This window comes from Thermobia domestica, chromosome 4 (genome assembly GCF_964235325.1).
Source record: "Thermobia domestica chromosome 4, izTheDome1.hap1.1, whole genome shotgun sequence".
NCBI classification, from domain to species: Eukaryota; Metazoa; Arthropoda; class Insecta; order Zygentoma; family Lepismatidae; genus Thermobia; species Thermobia domestica.
This window is the reverse complement of record NC_137457.1, coordinates 332,273,767-332,301,016: the sequence shown is the minus strand read 5'-3', so window position 1 is coordinate 332,301,016 and position 27,250 is coordinate 332,273,767. Positions and strand designations below refer to the sequence as shown.

The 27,250-nt window shown below is 37.2% G+C and overlaps 1 protein-coding gene across 1 annotated transcript; it reads left to right on the top strand.

Moving 5' to 3' along the window:
• LOC145683573 (uncharacterized) lies at window positions 1-26,483 on the top strand. The gene is made up of 3 exons (XM_081754921.1): window positions 1-152; window positions 5,543-5,618; window positions 24,604-26,483. The coding sequence occupies exons 1-3, from the start codon at window positions 45-47 to the stop codon at window positions 24,609-24,611; spliced, it is 192 nt and encodes a 63-aa protein (XP_081611047.1). The 5' UTR covers window positions 1-44; the 3' UTR covers window positions 24,612-26,483.
• Window positions 26,484-27,250: the final 767 nt, after the last annotated feature.

The following is a 27,250-nucleotide window of genomic DNA, read 5'->3' as shown; positions in this document are numbered from 1 at the left end:
GTAACTTAGTTGTATGGTAGCGTTTGAAAAGATTGTAAAGCAAAATGGTGTGTCCGAAAAAGCACTTTGTGGCCACTGTAATAGGGTTAATTGTGCTTTTCATATCAGTTTCTCAGGGAACGTTCCTCAGCTGCACTCGGATAGGATCATATGTAAGTATTATTATTATTATTATTATTATTATTATTATTATTATTATTGCAAAATACCCAAAATAATATTCTTAGAGCAATTAATAGGGCTGTCAGAAATATTATGTAATTTTTAAAGTTTTGTGTCAAATACTGTCCCCTCAACGGACACCATCTAGTTCCGTAGTAAATCTTTACAATTTTTAGGAGTGAGTACTGTTCTGTTTTGTTTCTAGCACATTGGAACATATCCTGAGGTTATAATTAAATTACATAGTTTTACCAAAACATATACAGGATGTTTACATAAATGTGTGACAATATTTCGGGGAACAAATTGAAAAAAAGAATCAAAATGAAAAAAAAAATGTTCATATTGACCTGTGCTCAAAAGTGAATAGTTTTGGAGTTATAGGTTGCCGAAAACATGAAATAAGTGAACTTTAAAAGTTCATAGGTCCACTATTATGAGGCCTATCGTAGCCGGGTCAAGATATCATCGAGAAACTGGTATGTGAACTATCCAAATATCCATGTTTGAGAACCTCCGGTACTTGCACAATCATTTTTAGAGACACTGTTTGGGAGTACTTGATCACTCTCCACCTACCTCTCTAAAAATTGGTGTGCAAGTACTGGAGCATTCTTAAAGATGGATATTGTGATAGTTCACATACCAGTTCCTCAGTGATGTCTTGACCCGACTGCAATAGGTCCCATAGTAGTGGAGCTATCAACTTTCAAAGCTCACTTGTTTCAGTTTTCGGCACCCTGTAACTCCAAAACTATCCACTTTTGAGCACAGGTCAATATGAACTTTTTTTCTTATTTTTATATGAGGAATCTGTTCCTAAAACATTGTGGGGCATTTATGTAACACCCTATATAATCTCATCCTTGTCGATATCCTTCTTATTGCGGGCGCGCTGTGGCTCAGTGGTAGAGCGTTCACCTCTGGTGCTTGGGGTCCCGGGTTCGATCCCAGCCTCCGCCAAGTGAACTTTGTGGTGGACAAACACCGTGCTCGTGGGTTTTCTCGAGGTTCTCCCGTTTCCTCCCACTTTCTTCATTCCACCATTTCATTCATTACTCACCGTCTCCTTTAGCCTAGCCGGCATAACCATGCGACGTAAAACTTAAAGATTTCATTTCATTTTATCCTTCTTATTAATTTTATCTAATCCAGGGGGTGATCTAGATTAGTGATGGGCAAACTTTTTGTGGGAAATGGATAAAGAAAAAAAAATAATCGTTCTAATATAATTTATTAAAAAGGGCAATGGTACTTTTACACAATTCTCCTAATATTTAATTTAATATTTAAGTTTCTCATAAACTGGTTCAATCCGGGATGCACTGATTCTCAGAAGTGAAGTTAGATGGGTCATCTGTCAGTCAGCTTCTAATAAAATTTTCAAAGAATCCTTATTCTTCTTTGCATTTGTCAGATTAGGAATCACGTGGCCCTCGATCCATAGTTTGTGCATCACTAGGGTGACCAGACCTACTGATTTTTGCAGTACAGTACTGTTTTTTAAAGAGCTGTCCTGCGTGCTGCGAAAGCGCCTAGAAAATCGAGAAATGTCCTTCTTTTTTAAAAAATGTCCTGCGAAATGTCCCGAGTTACAGTAACTCATTTGCAATATTTTAATGTTTCGTTCTTTATTCACAACATTTTGAATCACATCCTTTCTTTTTGCTGAATGATGAATTGCTGTGTTTTATAACACTGCTCGAAAGATTAGGAAAGCAGAACAATCAAGAAACCATTTTTACTGAGAAGGGCTTGTTGAGATATTTGTAAGGCAAGGGCGCTGATCCTGGGGGGGCAACCCCCTAAAGCTCACTTGGGCCTCAGTGTTGTATTTATGAGTATACAATATTTTGCATAATTTGAAAGGAATTTGTCTTAAAATCCTCATATATATACCTTCTGCATCTGAGTGGGCCCCCCAAATTTACAGAGAAATCGTTATAAGGTAGGAAACATTTCTACTTAAGTTACGACAGTGATGGTAACAAGATTAGAAGTTCACTTCATCCGGTCTAAATTTTATCTCAGTCCTGAAAATAATCCCACGCTCCGAAAATCGATTTAAAAAAATCTTTAGCCCTACACGAAGTTTCACTGTACGTTCATAAACATAAACCCCTTTGTCATTCATCAAAGCATTTGGAGTTGTGTTGGATTATTTTAATACTTTTGTTTAGTAAGTACTTTTCTTTTTAACAAAAACAAATGATTAACTTAAGGTTAACGTTAAATGAAATAAGAGCACGCCTATTGCCGACACAGTAAACTATCATATACTATTAGATTTATGTCCTGCTTTTCGCTTGTCAGAAACTGGTCACCCTACGCATCACTGATGTAGAAGAAATGCTTATTTACTCGTTTCCTAACTTCATGGAAAGTATACTCATGTCCAAAATGATTGTCGCATATCTATAAGTGTCTTCTTGTAAGAATATAATTAGATAATGATTTTGCAGAGTACTTTTAACAGTGATACTATGAGTATAATCGGGAAATGTATATTTGTGTTAAATTTCGTACGAAAAGAATTATAAATACGAAAATTAGAATGGGTGAAACAAATTGTTGCTAAATGGAGAAGAAAGTTTTATTTTCGTTTTATTGTTCTTATTTACTGCTCTTTTGACATGAAATTTGCCACATACATGTCTTTGCCGATTATACACATACTAACATTATAAGAAATACCGGGCGAATTCTTAATCAAATTATTTTCCTACAACAACATATTTATAGACATGCGACAATAATTTTGGACATGAGTGTACATCAGTCAAAGGTTGCTTTATGAAATAAAATGAAATCTCTCAGTTTAACGTCCCACGATTAAGCCCTTTAAGCTATGGGAGACGATATCTAATACAAGTGAATGATAATGGAAGAATTGATGGGATGTGAATGTGGAAGGAAACGGGAGTACCCCGAGAAAACCCACGGACACGATGTTGTCCACCACAAACTATCTTGGTCGGGGATCGAACCTGGGACCCCACGCACCAGAGGTAAGCGCTTTACCATTAAGTCACCATGCCTCCGCAATACGTTGCTTTAGTTTATCTATTTTCTGATTTGTTAACTCTTGTTCACCATCATTAACTTGCTCCTGCCTGGCACACCCATAAATAATGGTATATTTCACGAACTGACTTTAAAGTAAATTTTTTCGGTTCAACTATATCTCTATCTCCAAGCACAAAGGGTCTTTCCTAGTAAGATAGCGAAATCGACCCTTGATCCAAATTGGGTCGCTATTGACCCAAAAGGTTACCCTTGACGTTTGTTTTCAGTTTTATTTATTTTTGACAATGTTTCCATCAGTTTCAGGCCGCGAAAAAAAAATATATGTTGTACCTAAGGGTATAACAAATTTTTAACCAAAAAATCAGTAACGTGTCCCCCCCAAAATTTTTCCTACATTTTTTTTTGAAATTTTCAGCACGCAAAAAAATAAAGAAAATACACGTCGATGGTTTTGAAAAAAAAATTGCACATTTACATCTAAATAATATCTACAATCTGTGAAACTTTCGATCACTCCCACTAAAATTAAAAAAATATTCAATTTTGAGCATATATGATACGATAATTCGGTAAGGGGAAGGGGTGGGGGGTCAAAATTGTTTTTAGGTAGTTTTAGGTCAAGGGTAACCTTTTGGGTCAACAGCGACTCAATTTGGATCAAGGGCCGATTTCACTATCTTATTAGGAAAGACCCTTTATCCACTTTATCATTATACTTACTGTACGTTCATGTTCTAGAAATTGACATACTTAATGCCGAGCATCGTATATCTATAACTTTCACTGCTGGGAACTTCAATAACTTAACTTTTAAATTCACGGTAAGTAACAAACAGATCATGAACATTTTCACCACAAAACACAGTCAAGGATTTAAACAGTTCAGTTTTGTTGATATCTACATCTTTGTGAAATGAAACAGCTTCCGGATCAAATAACTCGCAGAACTTTTTCGTTAATGCAATGTTTTTTAAAGTTAAATAATATTGCAAATGCGCTTTTTAGTTATTATTAGCAATACTTAACAAGAATTCTACTTTTACGTTTTCATTCGCATTTATCGCAAGTAATGCCGAATTTCGTAAAAATTCGCAATAATATAAACGTGATTTCTGGCTCTGAAACGAAAAGTTTGGGGTTTCCTGAAACATTAAGCATTTTTTTAAAAAAAAATCGTTTCACACATATTATATTAACGAAAAAGTTTCGTCTCTAAGCATTATTCTTTTAAAACCGCTACGATTTTGTCCAAAGAAACAAACACTATTTTATCCCCGGATCCTTAAGGGTAGCTATGCTTCTAGAAGTGGCTCGGGAAGGAAATTTCGTCCAGAGCTACGGCTGTTCTCAGTGTGTTGAACTCCTTCGTGGCTAAGCAGTTAGCGTACTCGCCTTTCGCGTGGGAGATCCGGGTTCAATTCCTGGCCGGAGCTCATGTGGTTCGGATTCCACATTAATCAGTAGGCCCCGTCTCAAGTAGCCTCGCTGCTGAAAGGGACGTTAAAATCAACTCAACTCTCAAAGTGGAATTTCAATACTCTGGTAGTAGGCCTACTACTTTTCACACCATTATATTGAAATTTCGCCCCGGGGGAAATCTTCTGAATCTATCGCTGCTTAAGGGATCCTGAGGTAAGGACATCTTATAATATTTGAAATTGTTATTTTCCCTCTCCATGTACGTTGAGTTTTCAAGAATCCTTGTAATAACCTTCATCACAAATCCTGTGTGCTATCCAAATTTCAAGTTTCTAGCCTACTGAGTTTTACACAGTATTGATAAGTCAGTCAGGACTTTTTTTTACATATAGATATACGAGGTGCGACACACAAAAGACGAATTCTAGCTGTATTACTAAAAATAATAAACATGATGCATGTTGTTTTTGCAAGAATAAACTACCATACCTCCTCTACCTAGTATAGTGAACTGGACTCACTAGGCCCAGTTATTCGCGAGATAAGCGACAAAGAATGAACACATGTGTCAGTGTGTTGGCGGCAAATGACGTGTATGAAAATAGAACAAAGGATAAACATTAAGCAATTTTTGGCTCGAAAAAACATTGCAATTGAAGAACATCCGCTGTATCCGATTGATTTGCCACCTTGAGACTTGTTTTTGTTCCCGAAAATAAATCTGGACTGAAATGAACACACTTTATCTGAGTTGATAAGGTTGAAAAAGAGCGAAAAACGTACTAAAGATCCTTTTCGTGCCGCACCTCGTACGTGTATGTATTTAGCTTCCTATTTAAAATTACTGATAATGCTATTTACTTAGAAGATTACTTGTGAATTTAGTCTATACTGAACAACCACCTGGTTATAATGATATTCTGTTATTTTTCAGTGTTTCTTCGACACTGACTGTTGTTTTGGGAAGTGTATATGGCTGCAATATCCAATTCCACGTCGAATGTGTTGGTGTAAGTATTCAATTATCAATAATCATATTATTCCATTGATTAAAATCTGCGTTCGATTTTGGGATTTACGAATATTTGACACTAAGAGAAATATTGTTTATAAACCGCATCTAGTGGTGTCTATATATTAAAATGCTAGGTTTATATGTTTGTCCGCAATCCTTTCGACAATGAGATCTCAAAAACTACAAGTGCTACAAAAGTTCCGTTTCAGTGGTAGATTCCAAATTTAGTGTAGATTGTCCAATTCTCATTCAAATTTTCAAAAACCGTGTAATTATTGTTCTATTCAACATTTTAGAGGTCGTTTTGAGCCCATAAGATTAACATTGTTGCAGGTCGAAACTACGGTGTTAGGCAACCAGTAGAAAAGTTACATATGGTGGGTTGACGGACATTGCAGGCGCTTTGCTTAAATCTGAATGGCACGCAAAACCTATTGCATGCTGACAACTTCAAAGGTCTCAAGAGACTCAATGAGGAGTACTCGGACGGATATGGATTTATTAGAAAAAAATATATTTCCACTTGATATCGTGTTACTTCTACATATTTGCTAAAAACTCACTCCAACATCTATACATAGCAACTCACTTCCTTTGTGAGTTTCTTATCCTTTACGTGTGTGAGTAAGGAGACTTGCACAGTGGGAAGGAGATTCATGGTCATAACAGAACGATACGCTCAGTGGACAGCACAAGTTTAGCTAGTCTTTGAAATGCTACGTTTACATGTTTGTGCTCAAGAGAAGTTCATGTTTTTATGGCCAATCCTTTCGACAATGAGATCTCGAAAACCACAAATACTAGAAACATGCCGTTTTCGCTTATCGATTCCAAGTTTTGTGTTGATTTGCCAGTTTTTCATTGAAATTAAAAAAAAACTTGTCTTTATTTTTTTATTCCGCATTTTAGGCGTGGTTTTGACCCTATTAGTTTAATAATGCCACTAGGACGTTAACGTTGATACCCTTGTGAAAGGCAACCAGTAGAGCAGCAACGTATAGCGGGTTGATGGACATTTCAGGCGCTTTGCTTTAATCTGAATGACAAAACCTATTACAAGCTGGCAACTTCGAAGGCTTGTAGACACATAATGAGGCATACTCGGACATTTAAAAGAACATTTAAACTAGGGATGGCCAAAAATTTTCCGGAATTAGAAATTTCAATTTATCTGGATTTCGAAAAATCCGAAATTCGGAAATATTCCGGATTTTTTCTTAATTGCGTAATGTTTCCGATTTTACTTTCTGCATTCCGGAAATTAAAAATTCCAGAAATGACCATCCCTCAGTTAAACCATTTTTATTATTGTGTAATAACTTGCATATCTTTAAACGTTAATAAATTCTCTTCTTCATCGAGTCCGTACCCCGTACAATCATTTTATCAACTTATACTGTTTATACTACGAATGGCGTAACAATAAAACAGAGTGTTGTGTGAGATCTAAGGCTTGAGTGAACTAGTGCTCCCCACGAGACTCCTGAAATTTATTGTCCCGTTTCGATTATTTTTCGGAAACGAGACGAGAATTTGTTTTGTATATATATATCGTCGTCTTTCTGATTTTAAAATTGTTCACGAGATCAGAGCCGAGCACTGATTAGAAGTACGAGCAGTGGCGGCGATTGGACGTTAAAAGTGGGAGGGCAAGACATGATACCGTATATCGTATTTTATATTTTATTAAGTAAATTGACAGGAGCAACGCAAGTAGGTACTAGGCCTTTGTACTCTTAGACAACGAAAGTGTAAGAAGAGATTTGATTCCTTGCTCATCAATATCTTAAAATTCTGTCTGGAAATTTGTGTGATCAGACTATCTAATAACAAATTTGCAAAACAAATTTGCAAAACTGGGGATTAACGAACAACTTATATGTTTAATTCCACACATGCCATTAAATGTATGTTATTACTCTTGGAAAACGAAAGACAGTAAATACTACAAGCATATGCTACGACATTTGAGGAAATATTTACATTTCCATCTTCCCGAAAAATGTTCGTTGACATTAGATACAGTTTTCACTTTCTTGGTACACATCAAAACAACAATATTTAAAATCACTCCACACTCCAATTAAACAAATAATCTTAAAACCTAGAGTTATGTTGAGTTCACTAATTTAATTGTATATACACTCCTACACCCCTAAACACACCACTCAGTCGTATATTACACTGCAAAACAGTGGAAAAGGTAGAAGTTGTTTCTTATTACTCTCTTTTTAATCAATATTCCTTATTATTAGAAAGAAGACATTTTAGCAACTGCCGATTTTTGTTCAATTAAAGACTAACTTGTGAAATTAGTCTCAATTAGTTTTAAAGCGGCAGCCTAATAACGTATATCGAGCCCTTGTAAGAAGAAATGAAAGTACGCTGGAATTGTTGCACTCCAATAAGTTAATTTCTGGTCAATTTTGTGTGGCAATCAAAACCCAATTCTTGTAGCTTTCTTAACTCCACGGGAAGACAACCAATACGTACTCAAGCAACGGCAAATATTATATGGCACCATTTTTCTATGAACCAGTAATAAAACACAAAAACTTTACATTTCCAAATGAAACTATAAACATTAATTGGTCATTTCGAAAAGTGGGGGGGCAACTGCCCCCCTTTGCTTCCCCCCGAATCGCCGCCCATGAGTACGAGTGTCTCTATTGAGAATATCTGTGTTTTTCTTTTATTTAAGAATATCTGTGTTTTTCTTTTATTTAAGAATATCTGTGTTTTCTTTATTTAAGAATATCTGTGTTTTTCTTTATTTAAGAATATCTGTGTCACCGGGAAAGTTCAGCTCAGACTTGTCTGAGAAGCCAGACCTAGATACGGGGCTGACCAGGACAGCGAAAGTGGAGTGGGTCGTTGATCAAGATTTGTGAGTGGGTCAGTGGGTCGTGGGTCTACAGGATGTAACTCACTGCGATCCACCACTCACCGTGACCCACTCTGCTCACAGACCCACTATGAACCACTCTGACTCACCGACCTACTCTGCTCAGTGCATTGTAGACAGCATCTTCTAAACACTTAGGGATGCGCACGAGACAAGATTTGAGGCTGTCTCGTCTCGAAAATGTACTGTAAAAGTGATGTCTCGACTCGTAAAATGTATTCTTTTCTATTGGAAGAGCTGTGTCTCGACTCGAATTTTGTCAGGAAAATTCTGTCTCGACTCGTCTCGTGCGCATCCCTATATGTTAACACTGGTGAATTTGTGTACATATTGCTCTCAAAACCTCCATTTTTCTTCCATTTCCATTTGTTTCTATTTACTTACCTCAGATGAGTATATCTAAGTGAAAAAAACAACTTCAGGCACTTTCGGATATTGATATTTGTAATTATAACAATACAAACAGAACTCAGTACTTGGCTTTCGAGACACAGTCGAATTTTACACTTTTTTCTTACTTTACCTTGATTTGAGACTTTCAAATTTCATCCTACTTTCTACAGAAAAGAGTCTGTCATTCAACAACGAAATAATTGTATAAGACAATTAAATTGGAATTCTACGTAATTTGGCCTACGATAAACACTTTACCATTTTATACTGTATTGTAAAAATCAGATCCACCGGTATTGTAACAGAGCGGTGCTTGAGCGATTGACCGTTGAAATTCGAATTCCGCTTACTAAGAATTCCATAGCCTTGTTTTTATTACACGTATAGCTTCTTTTGTCAGTGAAAAGAAGAAAGGTGATCATCGGTTAGAGTTGATGAAGATGGGTTTTGGTGGGTGGTGGGACAGAGTGGGTCATGCTGGGTCTTGGGTCAGAGTGGTTCACGGTGAGTGATGGGTCATGGGTCAACTTTTCATTGACGCACGCCATTTCTGCAGGACAGAACCTGAGACATAGGTGATTTAGATATTCCGTTTACTTGTGACCAATCACTGTTTTTCAAGGTGTAGGATCAACACAAAACATTCTGTATCGTCACCAAAAATCGAACCAAGGCTGATATTTAAAAGTAATAAGTAAATAGGTTTTACGCTTTTTTAAAAGAAAAAGAATATCTTTTCTTTAGTTTTAAATAAGGATTTTGCCCCTGTTGGATATTTTCCCCTTTAAAAAAAAAAAAAAAAAAAAAAAACTTTTGCACTAAGGTCTGATAAGAAACTCGTTTGTGTCTGCGACAGATACTTCATAGTTAAAAGACCTCTTTTATAGAAGAAGGAAAAAAAAACGAATGTTTCCCTGTGACACTGATAGTACGTACTAGATCGGTTCTGAAAGCAAGCTGTAAAAGGAAACGGTTAAAACCGCCCTGAGGAGAATGCAGATACAACGATTTTGGGATTTTTCTTTTTAATCTATCTCTCCTCTTTCAATCGAATTTCTCTCCATCTATACCTCATTCTCTCGTTTTGTTTGTCTTTGAAGTTGGTTTCGTGTTCTTCTCTTTGTAAAATGTTCATCCTCATCCCACACCCTTTTGAGCAAATATTTGTAATCCTTTAGATTTTCTGTTTCAGTTATTATGCAAATGGAATTCACTCTCAGAAGTTCTTGGATAGTTGCCGTCTTTTGTCCAGAGGTTATAATCTCATTGATTTTGATCTGTTTCTATAGAACAACCAGTTCAAACTGAACGAGAAAGATTTATGAAATATGCTTCATCTGAATTTGGAAATTGATACACAAGTGCGATATGATTTATTCAAATTAAGAAAAATTAAATAAAAACTTTCTGTTTGACATCTCACGGTTATGCCTAACAGACTAAAGGAAACCATGATTGTAATAAAATAGTACGTGGGTCAGTCAGAAAGTTAGTTGCACTCCTTCGTAAATATTTTCGGTCAAAGGCTATTTCGATGAAAGTGTGTGGCAACACTGCATAAATGTGGCCGTATCATGTGACGTAGCGGTTTTCACGAGATAAGTGGAGGTGTTCTGATAATCAGTCGTAAACATGTCTCAACAGCTGCAAGTGGCATCCAAGTTGGAAATGCGTGCAGTAATTCGTTTTCTGTGTTCGGAAAGGTATAACTACACTTAAATTTATCGCAAAGCACTTAAAACTCGACGGCGAGGTAAACTGTCCAAAGACATTGTGCTTTTGCATGATAATGCAAGACCGTATGCAGCACAACAAACGCGCGAACTTTTGACAAAGTTTCGTTTGGAACTGTGGGATCACCCTGCGTATATAGCCCAGACCTTTCACCATGTGTTTGGTCCCATGAAAGACGAACTTTCAAAGCGACGATACCACTCGGATGACGAGGTGAAAGCTGCAGCCCAAGAATAGTTATCGGGCTTTGGACGGGATTTCTTTGCAGAAGGCATAGACAAACTTGTACCATGCCTCGACAAGTGCTTAAATAACGGAGGTAATTACGTTGAAAAGTAGATTGTGAATGGAACTTTACGATACAAATAAAGTTATTGTAAAATTTCTATCCTGTTTTATTTTCTTAAGCAGTACAACTAAGTTTTTGACTGACGCTCGTTAGATGAAGAAAATCGTAGGAAACAGGATAATCCCGAGAAAACTCATGCACACGGTATTTGTCCATCAAAAAGTTTACATGGCGCAAGCTGGGATAGAACCAGTTACCCCATGCATCATGTGTGAACTCTCTACCACTGCGTCACCACAATCCCAGGAATAGAGATTAAAAGAATAAAAATAATAGAAATGATTGTGATAGAAACGATATGAATTGAACAAGTAAATTCATGACTCGATTGTATGATTCAGAGACTTGGACATTACGAAAGTTAGAAAAGAAATAATTAGTGAGCTTCCAAATGTGGTGTTGGAGGAGGATGGAGAAGATAAAATGTACAGAAAGGGTAAAAAACAAAGATGTTTTAAAACGGATAGGAGAGAAGAAGACGCTTTCAGCCACCATCCTTCGTAGGAAGGCCAATTGGATTGGACACATCTTGAAAAGAAAAAGTGCCTTCTTCATTATAGAAAGAAATATGGAAGGAAAACGAGGAATAGGAAGAAGAAGAACACAACTGATCGATGATTTGAGAAATAGAAGAAAATATTGGGAAGGTGAAGCTCAAGGAGCGTGGAAGAAACATTTAGAGGCCCAAATCTAAAATTTAAAGTCATTAGTATCAGGACCTGAAAAATGGCAGAATACTTCATAATAATAATAAAGTAGGAAACAAAGTTTGGTAGGAAGAACAGAAATTAAATGCATAAAATAGAGAAAATGTGATACTAAAAATAGAAATTAAAGAAATAAAGTTGGAAACAAGATGTGGACGGATGAATAGAAATTAAACAAGGGAAATAGGAAAAATATGATAGGAATATTAAAAATTAAATGAATAAAGCAGAGAACAAAATCTGATAGAAGGAATAGAAGTTAAACGAATCAAATGTGTAGAAATAAAAACAAGTAAAACAGAGAACCCGTGATAGAAAGGATGTAAATTAAAAGAGTAAAACAGAAGCAAATTGTTATTGGAAAATAGAAATTAAACTAGTAAAATTATTAAAAATGTGATGAGATGAATTAAAATAAAATTAGTACATTTGGAAGAAATTGTGATAGGAAGGACATGGAAGAGGGAGAAAAATAGAAAGCAAAGTATGAGAATAAGAATAGAAATTAAACGAATGGTGGCAAAAAATTCTTAAGCATAAATTGTGTTACAGTATGACAGTTTGTAATTTACTAATAATTCGTAATATGAAATTAAAAATCAAACGTAAATGAGAGATCATCATGATAGGTATTCTGGCATTATTGGCAAGTCACTTGCTGCAACTGAGAAGCTTCCATGCTCCAATGTCTTCTGCTAACCTCTCCGCCTTCACGTACGGTTTTTCTGTTTTGATACATCCATTAATTGTAGTCTCTTTCGCCCTTTTTTTCTCTTTCCTGCCCATTTCCCTCTAGCATGTCCCTCATGATATATTCCTTTTAAGCCAATGTCCCAACCAGTTTTCTTCCTCTTCTTAATAATATCTAAAATTGTTCGTTTTCTTTTCTACCAATTCTAAGACTCTTTCATTTGTTACCCGCTCGAACCAGCTAATTCTCTCCATTCTTCTCCACACCCACATTTCAAAAACCTCCAGTCATTTTTCATCATTTTTGCGTAATGTCCATGTTTCTGACTCATGCAGTACAATACTCCACACGAAGAATTTTATGAGTCTTTTTTCTCAACTCTTTATTCAAGATAATACAAAATAAACTTTTCTTCCTTCTAAAGGTTTCTTTCGAGCGCCATTAACTTGTTCCGTCAACAATAAATTTCGAGGTAGTTTCCCTCACATCGTTTTGTGCGGGTTTTGTGTGCCTATTCCCATGTTTTACGCGTCATCGGAAGTGGGTCAAAATTAGCCTCTCTAACGTGGTACGAAAATGACCCATTGTTCCGCCACTATCGAATTTCGAGGTCGTTTCTTCCGCATCGTTTAGTTCTTGTTTAGTGACTTTTATGCGCCTATTTCCACGTTTTACGCGTCATCAGAAGTGGGTCAAAATTAGCCTCTCTAACGTAGTACGAAAATGACCCATTGTTCCGCCACTATCGAATTTCGAGTTAGTGCCTGTTTTGTGCCGTTCTGTGCCACTTTGTGCGCCTATTTCCATGTTTTGAGCGTCACTGTAGTTGGGTCAAAATGGGCCTACAAATATGGTGAATTCAGTTAATGCTGTTCCGCCACTATCGAATTTCGAGGTCGTTTCCTTCACATTGTTTTGTGCGTGTTTTATGCAATTTGAAGCATTCAAGTTAACGAGGTGGGACCATTTCAAAATTTGGCCACTTCGATCACCTATAGTGCGACAACTTCAAATTAGAATTTTAACTACCAGAATTTCGTCCATTTTTGTCCATCGCACGAGAAGGAATTTGTACCATTCAAATAAACGAGGGAGGGTAAATTCAGAATTTGGTCACTTCGGTCACCTGTAGTACATCTTCACATTTGAATTTTAAGTAGCTCAGAATTTTATCAGACTTTTGTCCATTTTTGTCCACCCAAGAAAAAATGTTGTACTATTCAAATAAACTAGGGAGGACCAATTTAAAATTTGGGACACTTCGATCACCCGTAATGCTACATCTTCAAATTCGAATTTTAATTAGCTCAGAATTTTGTCCAATTTTATCCACCCGAATTTTTTTACGGTTGAAATTAAAGATGTATGGCTACTTCAGAATTTGACCACTTTGATCACGTGTAGTGCTAATCTTCAAATTCGAACTTTAATTATTCTGAATTATTTCCAGCTTTTGTACATTTTTGTACCACCAAGAAAAATTTTGTATCATTTAAATAAACGGGGGAAAGCCATTTGAAATGTTAGCCACATCGATTACATTTGGTGCGTTTATCTTCAAATTGAAATTTTAACAAGCTTAGAATTTTGTCATATTATTGTACATTCTGGTACTAGCAACAAAACGTTTTGTACCATTCAAATAAGCAACAAGGGATCATTTCAAAATTTGGCCACTTCGATTATCTGTAGTACGACATCTTCAAATTCGAATTTTAATTAGCTCAAAACTTCGTCCAATTCTTGTACATTTTTGTACCACGAAGTAAAAATTTTGTACCATTCAATTAAACCAGGGACGGTCATTTTAAAATTTGGCCAATTCGATCACCTTTAGTGAGACATCTTCAAATTCAAATTGTAACTAGCTTGGTGGTAGAAAAATATTTTAGAAATGGGCAACATTCTAAGGTAGTTAAAATTCGAATTTGAAGATGTAACACTACTGTAGATCTAACTAGCCAAAAGTTTGAAACGATCCTCTCTCGTTTACTTAAATGGTAAAAAAAAATCACCGTTTGGCAAAAAAGTACAAAAGTTGGCCGAAATCTGTTTGATAAAATTTGAATTGGAAGATGTCGTACTACAGATGATCGATATTGCTAAAATTTCAAATGGCCCTCCCTCGTTTATTTGTATGGAACAAAATTTTTCTTGGTGGTACACAAATGTACAAGCATCGGACAGAATTATGACTTAGTTAAAATTCGAATTTCAAGATTGCCAAGGATAGAAGTCAGTGGAGAGCTTTTGTGAACGCGGCACTGAACCTCCGGGTTCCATAGGCCATAGAGTTAGTTAGTTAGTTAGTTAGTTAGATTGCCGCACTACAACTGATTGAATTGCCCAAATTTTGAAACGAGCCTCACTCGTTTATTAGAATGGTACATTTTTTCTTGGTGGTAAAAGAACGTACGAAGTTCTGAGCTAGTAAAAATTTGAATATGAATATGTCGCACTATAGGTGATCGAAGTGGCCCAAATTTGAAATTGCCTTCCTTTGTTAATTTGAAGAGTACAAAAATTTTTCTCGCTGCTACAAGATATACAAAAATTGATCAACATTCTGAGCTAGTTAAAATTCGAATTTTAAGATTCACACTAAGTGATCAAAGCGTCAAAATTTGAAATGTCTCTCCCTAATTTATTTAAATGACACAAATTTCTTTTTTCGAGAAACAAAAATGAACAAAAATTTGACAAAATTCAGAGCTAGTTACAATTCGAATTTGAACACTTATCACTACAGGTGATCGAAATGGACCAAATTTTGAATTGGTTCTCCCTCGTTTATTTGAACGGTACACTATTTTTTTTTTTGGGGGGGAGGACAAAAATGGAAAAAAATGGACAAAATTCTAAGTCAGTTAAAATTCGAATTCGAAGATGTCGCACTACAGGTGATCGAAGTGGCCAAATATTAAATTGGACCTTCCTCGTTTATTTGAATGGTACAAAAAAATTCTTCGTGGACAAAACGACAAAACTCTGAGCTAGTTAAAATTCAAATGTAAAGATGTCACACTAAAGATGATCGAAGTGCCCAAATTTTGAATTGGCTCTCTCTCGTTTATTCGGATGGCATAAATTATTCCTTTGGTGGACAAAAATGTACGAAGATTGGACAAAATTCTGAGATAGTTAAAATTCGAATTTGAAGATGCATTACAGGTGATAGAAGTTTCTAAAATTTTGAAACGGCCAGATAATATGATAATGCATTTTGTACCACGATAATATGAACAGTACAAAATTTTTTCTTGGGTGGACAAAAATGGACAAAAATTGATACAAAATACGTACAAAACGATGTGAAGAAAACAAACTCGAGATTTGATAGTGGCGGAACAGTGGGTCATTTTCGTAAAACCTCATTTTCACCCACTTGCAATGACGCACGAAACGTGGAAATAGGCGCACAATGCGGCAGAAAACAAGCCAAAACGATGCGAAAGAAACGACCTCGAAATTCGTTGATGGTGGAACAGCACTAACTTGTTCCGCCATATTTGTAGGCCCGTTTTGACCCACTTCCAGAGACACAAAAAGCGTGGGAATAGGTGCATAAAACTGCACAAAAGATGCACATAATGATATGAAGGAAATAACCTCGAAATTAGTTGGTGGCCGAACAGATTAAAGACGCTCTTCTTTCGCCATTTCTATCCTTGATTTTATTTCACGTTCACACTTTATATCACTACTAATCATTGGCGTCTCTGGCATGTAAAATTTAGGGGGACATCAAAGGAAATGACCTAGTCTGCTAGTGAGTATGTAAATAAATTAAATTAAAATAAAATATTGAATATTTCGTATTTCAAAATATTGGGGGGGACGCGTCCCCCCCGTCCCCCCCGCCAGAGACGCCCATGCTACTAATAATACTACCAAGATATCGAAAACTAGTCGCCTGTTATATTTTCTCCCTTTCTACTTCTTAATTGGAAACCGACCGCTTCGTTGCAATCACTATGTCTTTCTAACATTTATTTTCACTCCATATTCTTCACAGCCCTTGCTCAGTTTTCTAACATCATCTAAATGAGAGATATACAACATTAAATAGGAGGGTTCCTTACGCCAAGAATGTAAGTTAAATAGATAAAATAGGAAGAAGACCTAATAGGAAGGACAAAATACAAAAGAAGAAATTGTAGTAGGAAGGATAGAAACTAAGCGAGTAAAACAGAAAGAATATAGGAAAAGGTGTTATAGAAAGAACAAAAATTAAGTTAGTAAAATAGGAAGGGTGTAAAAAGAAAATACGATAGGGTGAATAGGAATGAAATTTGTGAAACAGGAAGAAAATGTATCGTGAAGAATAGAGGTTATAACAAAAAAATAGGGAAAATAAAAAATTCGCTATTGAATTCTATTAGGAAGAACAGGAACTAAGGAAGAAAAATAAGAAGAAAGAGAATATTGAAAATGTCAAGGTAGAAAAAAATAAACGAGAAAAATAAATTTAATAGAAGCAGTAGTAAGAAAACGTAGTAAGAATAGAGATTAAACGAGTAAAGAAACTAGAAGAGAATGTAATAGGAAAGATAGTAAATAGATATATGTATAACATAGGGAAAAGTTCATAGAGAGAGAGAATGAAAACTAAAGGAGAAAATGATGAACGGATAATGGGAAGAAATTCTATTAGGAAGAATAGAAATTAACGAAGATGGCAGTAAGAAATTGGAAGAACACAGGGAAAAATATGATAGGAAGAATTAAAGCAGGAAAAAGTAGGAAAATACGAGGAACGAATTAAAAAGAATAGAAGTTAAAGTAGGAAAATTTACATAATATGTAATACATATATATACACAGTGGCGGATCCTGGATTCCAGGATATGATCAAGGGAGGGGCTAAACCATAGTTTGCCGTTTTATCCAGTGTGAAGCAGAATTGAAGCTCATTTTATCCAGTGTATACCTAGTCTGGCCATAAATACTGTTACAACTAAAAAACTGAATAACGCAACCATCATGAGAGAGATTTTAATTGCTTTGTGTATGTTGTTCTTACATGCATTCACTACACACAACACTAATCACTGTTCGAAATGGCCACCTTTTGCACGGACACAGGCTCTCAGTTTGTGTGGCTACTCGTCTATGGCGGAACGGATGACTTCCAGGGGGATATCCGCCACTGTCAACAAGGAACGCTTTAAATTGTCAGTGGTGGGTGTCTCCTCTTACGCCCTACAGCACTGACCACAGCCAGAGGGTTCAGATCTGGACTGCTACTGGGCCAATCTTGAGGCGAAATGAATTTTGGGATACTACGCTGAAACCACCCTTGTATTGACCTGGCCTTGTGGGCGGAAGCAGAATCCTGTTGGAAGGTCCAGGATTGATTGTGAATCGGTGTGCCACTTAACTTCATCAAAATAAGCTCCGAAACGGTGCTTTCGTACACTCGGGAGCTGGTTTCGACTCCAAAAATGCAGCTGGGTGAATAACTCGACTCCTACTAAATCATCACTGAGGAGGGATACTGGGCCCTCTGAACTTTTGGAACCTTTTTACGGGCTTCCTGAGAGGTTGATGCATACACTCTATCGTTTTGCCGATTGAACGACCGTTCAAGAGTGAATATTTCTAATCGATAAAGAGGATATTTCGATTACCATTATGGGCGTACCACTGCAAGAGACGACTACATTTTACCACTCTCATCTTCTTTAGCTGTGCTTCAAAATAATGTCCTGTAACATTGGCGATAAGCCCATAGTCGAAGGTCCTCGGACGGAAGCCTGGACATTGCTCGTTTCGAAATGTTCATTTCACGGGCCATGATACCCTGCTTCCTTATCTCATTTCTCCGCACATGAGCCGCCACCGCTTTTGTGGCTGTTGGAGTCCTGACACTGCGTGGATGGCCCGTTCTCGGACGATCATTCACAGTTCCGGTTTCATTGAAGCACTCAATGGTACGATACACAAACATACGACTGGTTTGGAGCTTTTGTAGCGTCTTGAAAATGTCACTTGCAGATTGTCCAACTTTACGTAACGCTATTACGGCAACACGGTTTTCGTAGTCGCCTCATTCCATGGTTCCATCTGCTGCTCAATCCTTCCTTTTTCACGGACAAGCACACAATGGTTCAAGGTTCCCGTGAGCTCACACCCGGTTCTTTTTTCCTCCTTCGGACGTACAGCATGCGTCAAAAGTTTGTAACAGTATTTATGGCTAGATTAGGTATTAAACTGGGCAATGGAGAAAGATATTCACATAGTTTCTTGCACCGGGGTCTTCCAAAGAAGTATAAATTCTATTGATAGTAGCAATAAGTAATATTGTGGTACTAATATTTCAACATGTGGTTCTTAATTTCTAACATCCTCTTTCCTATATCTCGATACTTTCGCTAAACAAGTTTATGTCCTGCATTAGAAGATATATGCATTACTAATCTCACAAGAATTTCATTATTCGCGGTGTCGGTGTCGGTGTGTTAATGAATTATACCTACAAACTGTAGGTGATTCCTTACATCCCAATAAGAGAAAAAGTTCTATGGACCTGTGGGGAAAGTGTACAGTTTCAAAGCTAGGGCTGACCAAAATCGCGAAAAAGCCAAATTTCAAGAGACCCTATTTCGAATTCGAGAAATCGTGGAAGGGTGGTCCTTATCAGCATAAAGGAAGTGACGCATACGCAATCCAAAAATGTATATTTCATTAATGTTTGATGGGTGTACAGAGTATTCCAGGCAGGTTGAAATTCCTAGACATGCCATCAACCGAATTTTGAGATATTCTCCGACTTTATGAATTGGTCCAAAGTAGGCAAAAGATAAACCTTGATAGCAGTGAACACGGAATCCTTTGATGCGATGTCTAAAGCGTTAAGGATTGTTAGCAGCTCAGTATCTCGTCCTCGGAAAAACGCATGCTGCGATGTTTTCTTTCACGTTTATAAGTGAAGAAATCGTGAAGTATACCGTGATGAAATACAGAGGTTGTTCAGCCTACGTTTTTCCGATTTCGTTCCTTTCCCCTCCCGGGCAGAATGGATTCACCCAACCTGGCTCGTGGCGTCCTACAGTGTTGTGCAGTGGCTTCCTGGGAACGGAGTTGTTTTTCCGCCTGGACGACAATAACGCACAAAACAGGAAAATTGTTGTGAGTGTTGTGTTAAATTTGTTTCCAAGTGTGTGGGTTTCCACTCTGTGACGAAAATGCCGCCCAAACTAAGCCGGTTTTGGGAAGGCTATGTTGTGGCTCTTTATGACGCCCACTTTAGTATTTCTGTCATTAGAAAACAGTGCAAGAAGAATGGTTGCAACATCAGTTTAAGTGGAATAAAAAATGTTATTAAAAAGTACAAGGGCAACGAAGCTCCATCATTTGGATCACCAACGAAGTTGCCTAGGAAGCGGGAATGCACCAAGGCCACCTCCACCATGCAGAGGAAACTTCGCAAAATGGCAATGCAAGAAAATCCCCCAACACAAGGGTGTATGGCTAATCGTCTTAATGTGTCTTTGGGGACTGTGAGCCGGACGTTACACCATCAACTCAAGCTGGAAAAAGTTATGAAAGCTTGCGGACATCTCACGGATGCCCACCAAAAGGAACGAAAGTGTAACGCCCGGAAGCTGTACGAACGGCATCTGGCAAAACAAAGGTGGATGTACGTCGTAACGCTCGATGAAGCATGGATTTACCTTTCAGACTGCGGCAAACCGAGAGCCATCATGTACTGAGAGAAAGGCGCCAAGAACTTCAGAAGGTGGGTCCGTGTCTGTAAAGAATCCTTCCCAAAAGGGTTCATGGTCGTTACTGGCTACTGTTACCGAGGTAAACTGAAGATTCGTAGGGTGGCGAAGAACTGCAAAATAAATTCGCAGTATTTTCAGGAGCAGATCATACGGCTGATCTACGAGCATGAGATTCCAACAATGTACGAAAATGACGCCAATCTGGTGCGCATTCACATGGGCAAGGCCTCATCACATACCTCACGATCGTCCCTCGCATTCTACAGGGAGATGGAGGAGGCAAGTGGTATACAGGCAATACCTTGCAATGAGGTACCTGTTAAATCTCCAGATGCAAGTCCTATGGACTATTGAGGATTTGGATTGCTGAAGCGGGCTTTGGGAAAACGGCGTGTGACAACTGTGGAAGGACTTTGGAAAGCTGTACAAAGGGAATGGGACAAGATTGCCTCCCAGTTCTTCAGAGAAGCCTATTACAGTAAAAATTTGCGCTGTCGGGCTATTGTTAGGAACCAAGGGAAACACATCGAGCACTTACGGAGCTGGCGCCATGGATTCTTCTAAATTTCTAGGTAAGTCGAAATTGGCCAAATGTAGACTGAACAACCTCTGTACATCGCATTACACGTTATTCCAAACACACAAAAAAATCATGGAGCTGCCAGTTCCTAACACTCCCGATTTCCCTCCAAGCATTGGATGTCGACTGTTGTCAAGGCTTACCTTCTGCCCACTTTGGACAATCCTTGAAATCAGGGTATATCTGAAAACTTTATTGAGAACATATCTGAGAATTACACCCTGCAGGAAATATCCTGTACACCTATTGAAAATTGACGAAATATGCACCTTTGGATTCTTTATACGTGGCTTCCTTTACGCTGATAAGGACCACCATCTACAGTTTCTGGAATTCGAAATAGGGTCTGTTGAAATTTGGCCTTTTCGCCGCAATTTTGGACAGCCCTAGCTCTGAAACTATACACTTTTCGCCATAGGTCAATATAAACTTTTTCTCTTATTTTGATGTGAGGAATCACCTCTTACAGTTTGTCGGTATAGTTCATTAACACCCTGTATATATATATTAGTTGTCAATGATTTGACAGGGATTTTCTAAATTCCTTTATAATTTGTTTCTTTCTTAAAGATAACCTTATTAAGTTTCTGTTGTGAATTTGTAGATTTCTTTGTACTCTATGTTCTCGTTTGTAGTGACCATTCAATCCATCCGCATAAAATTTAATGGAACAGGTAGATATTAAGAAGAAAATATATATTCCCAGTATATCCCCTAAGAGTGGAGGTGGGAAAGGGTGAAATGTAAAAACAATCTAAAATGATCGATATTAGTTTCGAATTCACAGTTTTCAGGGTCGCTAAAATGAATAGTGACACTTCCCATGCCGTTTAAGTCCCAGTTCAGGCGACAGACCGTGGGGTAAAACACGCGTAGTACCCCTAACGGAAGGAAGTGATATCATAAGGATAATCAAAAAACAACCTATATTGGTGTGGAATCTATAATTTTCGGGGACGCTGAAATGACTACATACACTACTGATACCATTTAAGTCCAAGTTTAGGTCCTATCGGCATAGAGGTTGAGAAGGGGCTTTAAAAATGTCCCAAATGACTGCGATTAGTTGTCAAATTTAGAGTTTCTGGGGTCCTGACTAGGGATGGGCAAAACCGGTTTTTATAAAAACCAGAAACCGGTTTTTAGAAAACCGAAATCCAAAAAACCGACATTTCCGTTTTCTCCAAAACCGGTTCGGTTTTTCAATAAAACCGGTTTCGGTTTTCTCCAAAAACTGGTTCGGGGTTTTCACCGAAACTGGTTTCAATTTTCTCTCTAAAACCGGTTTCGGTTTCCTTCAAAACCAGATCGGTTTTCACCAAAACTGGTTTCGGTGAAAACTTCTGGAAAACATAAAACTATTTCTGTGGAAACGGAATCGGTTTAAGAAGAACAATGAAACACTATTCTGGTCAGAAATTGAACCAGTTTTGAAGAAAAGCGAATCCTGTGAAAAACCGAACCGGTTTTGGGGAAAACCGAAACCGGTTTCGGTGAAAGACCGATTTTTTTTGAAAATTTTCAAAAACTGGTTTCGGGTTTTCTAAAAACCGAAAAACCGGTTTTTCTGTCCACCACTAGTCCTGATCCGTTTGAAATGACGTTCGGAACATAGAATGTATCTCAAGCTGGGGTTTAATCACTTTGATTAAAAGGGTAGTGTGTTTCAAAATTTATACCAAAAATAGAGTATCTCATGGACTTTTTTCATTACAAAATCTTTAAAGTTTTACGTCCCACGATTATGCCCGCTAGGCTAAAGGAGATGAACGATAATGAGAAATGAATGAAATGGTGGGATGAAGAAAGTGAGAGGAAACGGAAGAACCCACGAACATAATGTTGGTTCACTACAAAGTTCACTGGGCCTGAGCTAGGATCGAACGAAGGATCTCATGCACCAGAGATGAATGCTCTATCACTGAGCCACCGCAGCATATTTTGTCATTACATTTTCATTGAGATTGGTATTCTAAGCGGAAACGGATTCAAATATTTTCCCTAAACTTACTATACCCGTGGGGGGGAAAAAACTAGTATTAAAGCTAGTATCATTTTAACTAGTATTAAAATAACTATCAATAATTATAATAGTGACAACATTTAATTGTTGATTTTTGTAACGTTACCAACTCTTTTGTGTTACACGTCACTGTAATTTATCAGCGGTATAATAACAACAAACGTAACAGTCATTCATTGTAATTTCACAATGCTAAAACAAGATAATTTTTGACACTCACTCACAGTGCCGGATTCAGGTTTGGTGGAGCCTTCAGTTACTGAAAGGAACCCTTCATATGTCAAGCTTTAGGGACACTTAATACGTGAAGCTTGCTTTTTCAGGGACAAAATGTAGCTGTTTTCTAGGTTAGAATATATGCTAATTTATGGACGTAATGGGTATCTTAAAAGAAATAAGGGCTCATGGTCCATTATAAGCGGGACTGGATACTGGGGCATCATTACAAGTGGGTCTAAGAAATAGAGCCCTATTACTTGGTTCATAAAAGACTAATATATAGCAATGCAAAACGTTGTTGTTGTATGTGTGTTTTATCTCATTTGCTTTTTTTTTTTTTTGTTTGTTATTTGGAAATTACACTACAATCACTTTTTCTTTAAATTTTTGGGCCCCCAAGCGAGTGGGACTCTAAGATATAGCTTGTTTAGCTTATACGTAAATACGGCACTGCTTCCCGTGCAAAGAACGGGCATTTTTGGTAGTATTAAAATAACTACCAATGATAGTGACAACATTTATTTGTTGCTTATTGTAACGTTACCAACTCTTTTGTGTTACACGTTACTGTAATTTATCAGCGGTATAATAACAATAAATGTAACAGTCATTCAAATGTAATTGCACAATGCCGAAACAAGACAATTTTTGTCGGTCACTCACAGTGCCGAATTTAGGTTTGATGGAGCCCTAAGCTACTGAAATGGGCCCTTTATACATGAAGCTTTGTTTGTCAGCAACAAAATGTCGCCGTTTTCTAGGTTAGAATATACGCTATATGCTAATTTATAGAAATAATGAATATCTAAATGAAGACGAGAACCCATTACAAGCAGGGCTGGTAAACGGAGGCTCCATTATAAGCAGTGTTTTTCTCAGAAATAATGTCCCGGGTTGCACACTAAGTATTCCGGGGTGACACTGCTGATGCTGTTCTGTTTATTATTATATTATACATGTATTATTTTGGTCTCCTCCGGGGGCACTCTCAGAGCTTCGGGGGGAGGCAGTGCCCCCCCAAAAAACATGTTTGGAAGAAACACTGGTTATAAGCGGCGCTGGATATAAGGGGCCTCATTACAAATGGGGCTGAGAAATAGAGCCCTACTCCCTGTTTCATAAAAGCCTAGTGCGTAACAATACAAAACACCATTGTTGTATGTGTTTGCTTTTTGTTGTTATTTTTGAAATCACATTACAATCAGTTTTTTCTTAAAATCGTTGGGCCCCCAAGCGATTGAAAACCTAAGCTATAGCTTTTAAGTTTATATGTAAATCCGGCACTACTTCCCGTGCAAAGAACGAGCATTTTAGTCAGTATTAAAACAATAGTGACAACATTTAATTGTTGCTTGTTGTAACATTGCCAACCCTATTGTGTTACATGTTACTGTAATTTAACAATTTAACATTGCAATTTAACAATGACAAAACATCATCATTTTAGGCAGTCATTCATTGTAAATTTAAAAGCGCAAAACATCATTTGTGGCAGTATTTCAGTGTAAAATTAATAATGATATTATAACAGTAAGTTTGACAGTTATTCGTTGTAATTTTTACTACAAAATTGTACAGTGTATATTATTATACAGATGTTCGCACATAAGTAGGATGTGTAATTATTGATTTTTAACTTTATTTTACAGATAACTAGCAGATGAATCATCACTTGCACCTAGATTGTGAGCTTTTGGCAGGATTAAAAGAAGCACTTTACATACCAGATCACCTGAAAATTCAGCATAGTATGCAGAAGAAGAATATTTGTATAAGATGAATATAGGGTGTCCGAATTTAAACAGCCTAATTTGGAAATGAAACTAACTATACATGTATTATATCCAGCTGACTTAGACATCAATTACTAGATTTATACATAAATTTTCTGTGAACATGAAAAACCACTTCGTGTAACAGCACTTTTTATGGACTTGAGCCGCTCCAATGCCATCTGTTAACGAACGGCTGAACTAGGTGTAGCCTAGCAACAAACACAGGCGTATCAGTAGCTTTTTAGACCTAGTAACCGTCACGTTTTTTATTCACGTACCTCCCCAGTTTACTCTTTATGGTATCTTTTAGCGGTTATATATTTTTTAAAATTTTGGGGTAGTCTTGTGCCTACTCGGCCTACCCGCTAAAGCCGCCACTGTTCAGGACGCTGAAAATTGGGAAGTACTGGTCGCGAATCTAACTCAGGATCACATGGACTGAGTCCAACGCTTCAGTCACTAGACTAGGACGTCCCTTTTCTATAAGCATGCATTTAGTACATTTCTGCATGCTGTGTTTAGTCAATATAGTATTTCCACGATGCAAATGTATAGTTGTCACTTTGATTGAATAGACAATGTCCTTGATACACCCCACACAGGAAACAATCGAGGGGAGTAATGTCAGGCCATTAGGGTGGCCAGGGAATTGGAATATTACTCGTCTGATTTTTCTCTGCATGCGGCGAAGTTGGGAACTAACTTCCTTGTTTACAAGTGGTAGGAGCAATATGGCAGGGTCGCCAGAGGTACTAGTTTCTTGAGATTTCTTTTATGGTCAGGATTTCGAAAAAAAAAATCAAAATGATATGAACAGAATCAAATTTGCGTGAGAATAATGTGTACATATTTCAAGTCGTTTTGCGAGGAATATGTAAGACTATTTGATATGTAATCAAACATTAAAATATCTAGATAGCTGCTAACTTAATTTCCACGTAGGCATTAAGTTAATATGTTTGCAGCAATTGTGGCATCACCACCATGAACTTCGGAGGAGAAGCTGAAACACACGAGATTTGTTCTTTGGTCGGCAGGGAAATGATATGCATGTTATACACTATGAGGCAACCCTATAAAGGAATACAGAAAACCATTCCTGCCTTCCCTCCCACCACCCCCTTCGCCCAGTGACAAAACATAAACACAACAGCAGCGCCACTACAAAACAAATGCACAGACACGTGCGACGGGTAATACTTTCTCCAATACATCTGTTTGAAAATTCATTTTATCCAATGTCGCCTGGAGAGATAAATCCCAATGTGAAAGTGTACCATCGTGCTGGGAGAACAGACCTAACAGCACTTTTTCTGGGTCTGAGCCGCTCCAACGCCATCTGTTAGCGAGCGGGTGAGATAGGTGATGCCTAACGAGGAACACAGGCGTATCAGAAACTTTCTAGACCAAATGGCCGTTACGTCTTTTATTCGTGTGACTCCCCAGTGACGTATCTGAGACGAGGACAAGTTGTTCTAACATATCTGGATATCTAATATCACAGTGATTATTTCCTAGGCAAAGTCAATTAGTCCAATTATTGTGTTCATTAGTAATTTACCTTAACCTTACTTTCTTGTAATATGTACGTACAATATAACCTTACTTACATGTAAGTAGTAAACAAATATACCAAACAAATAGTCTCATAAGTTTATTTTATAAGTATTTCAAATTAGAGCGTTTCAATTCGGACACCCTGTAAATTAATTATTTGTGATTCTTCATTTATTGCAGTATATTTATATTTTTGTATATACAGTAAATTAAATTTAAAAAAAACTGTAAAATTCATTTTCTTTTTATTTGTAATATATATATCAAGGTGACTTGACGTCCCGTATTAGCCGGGACAGTCCCTTTTTTTCAACCGCTGTCCCGTTTTTTTCTGATTCTCAAACGGAACGCCTAAATGTCCCGTTCTTAAGCAAAAGTGGCCCAGGTGTCCCGTAATTATTATTCAAAATATAAATGGTCAATGCAAATTCTACACTCTTTCGTACCAACACTCATTGGAAAGGTTCAGCTGTGTCTGGAACTTCTGAATGTTCCAAGCATGGCTTTACTTCATCAACCATCAACTTTCCATTCCGCAGTAGACAAAATGCAAGGTCAAACATTTACAGTTTTTGAGGTAATTTCTGTTTTATATGATTTAAAGAAATATTTAGCTTCAAAATCTCAAGATTGCTTCATTTCAGTAGCTGCGAGGAAAACTCTTGAGAATTTGGATAGGGGGAATTTTATTTCTGAAGGAGCTAAGATTCGCCAGTATGAGTTCACACTTTCTATCAAACTGCAGTTGAATATTAGGATAAGTGAATAAAAGCCCTTGAAACTTTTGAAGCAATTTAGTGAGATTACGCTTTAAGGTGTACCATGTTGGCAGGATATACAAAAACTGTAGACTTTATTCAGGAAAATAGTTTTTTTCGTTCAGATTGATGCTACTGCTCTTTACGACGACTGCATGTATTTAAAAGAATACTTGACACCAGAATTATTGACTAAGTGAAACTCA

What these genes read in the sequence shown, in the direction of transcription:
- LOC145683573 (XM_081754921.1), top strand. Translation starts at nt 45, where the DNA reads ATGGTGTGTCCGAAAAAGCACTTTGTGGCCACTGTAATAGGGTTAATT. An exon ending in GCACTCGGATAGGATCATAT is followed by an intron (nt 153 to 5,542) that starts GTAAGTATTATT and finishes GTTATTTTTCAG; the next exon opens with TGTTTCTTCGACACTGACTG.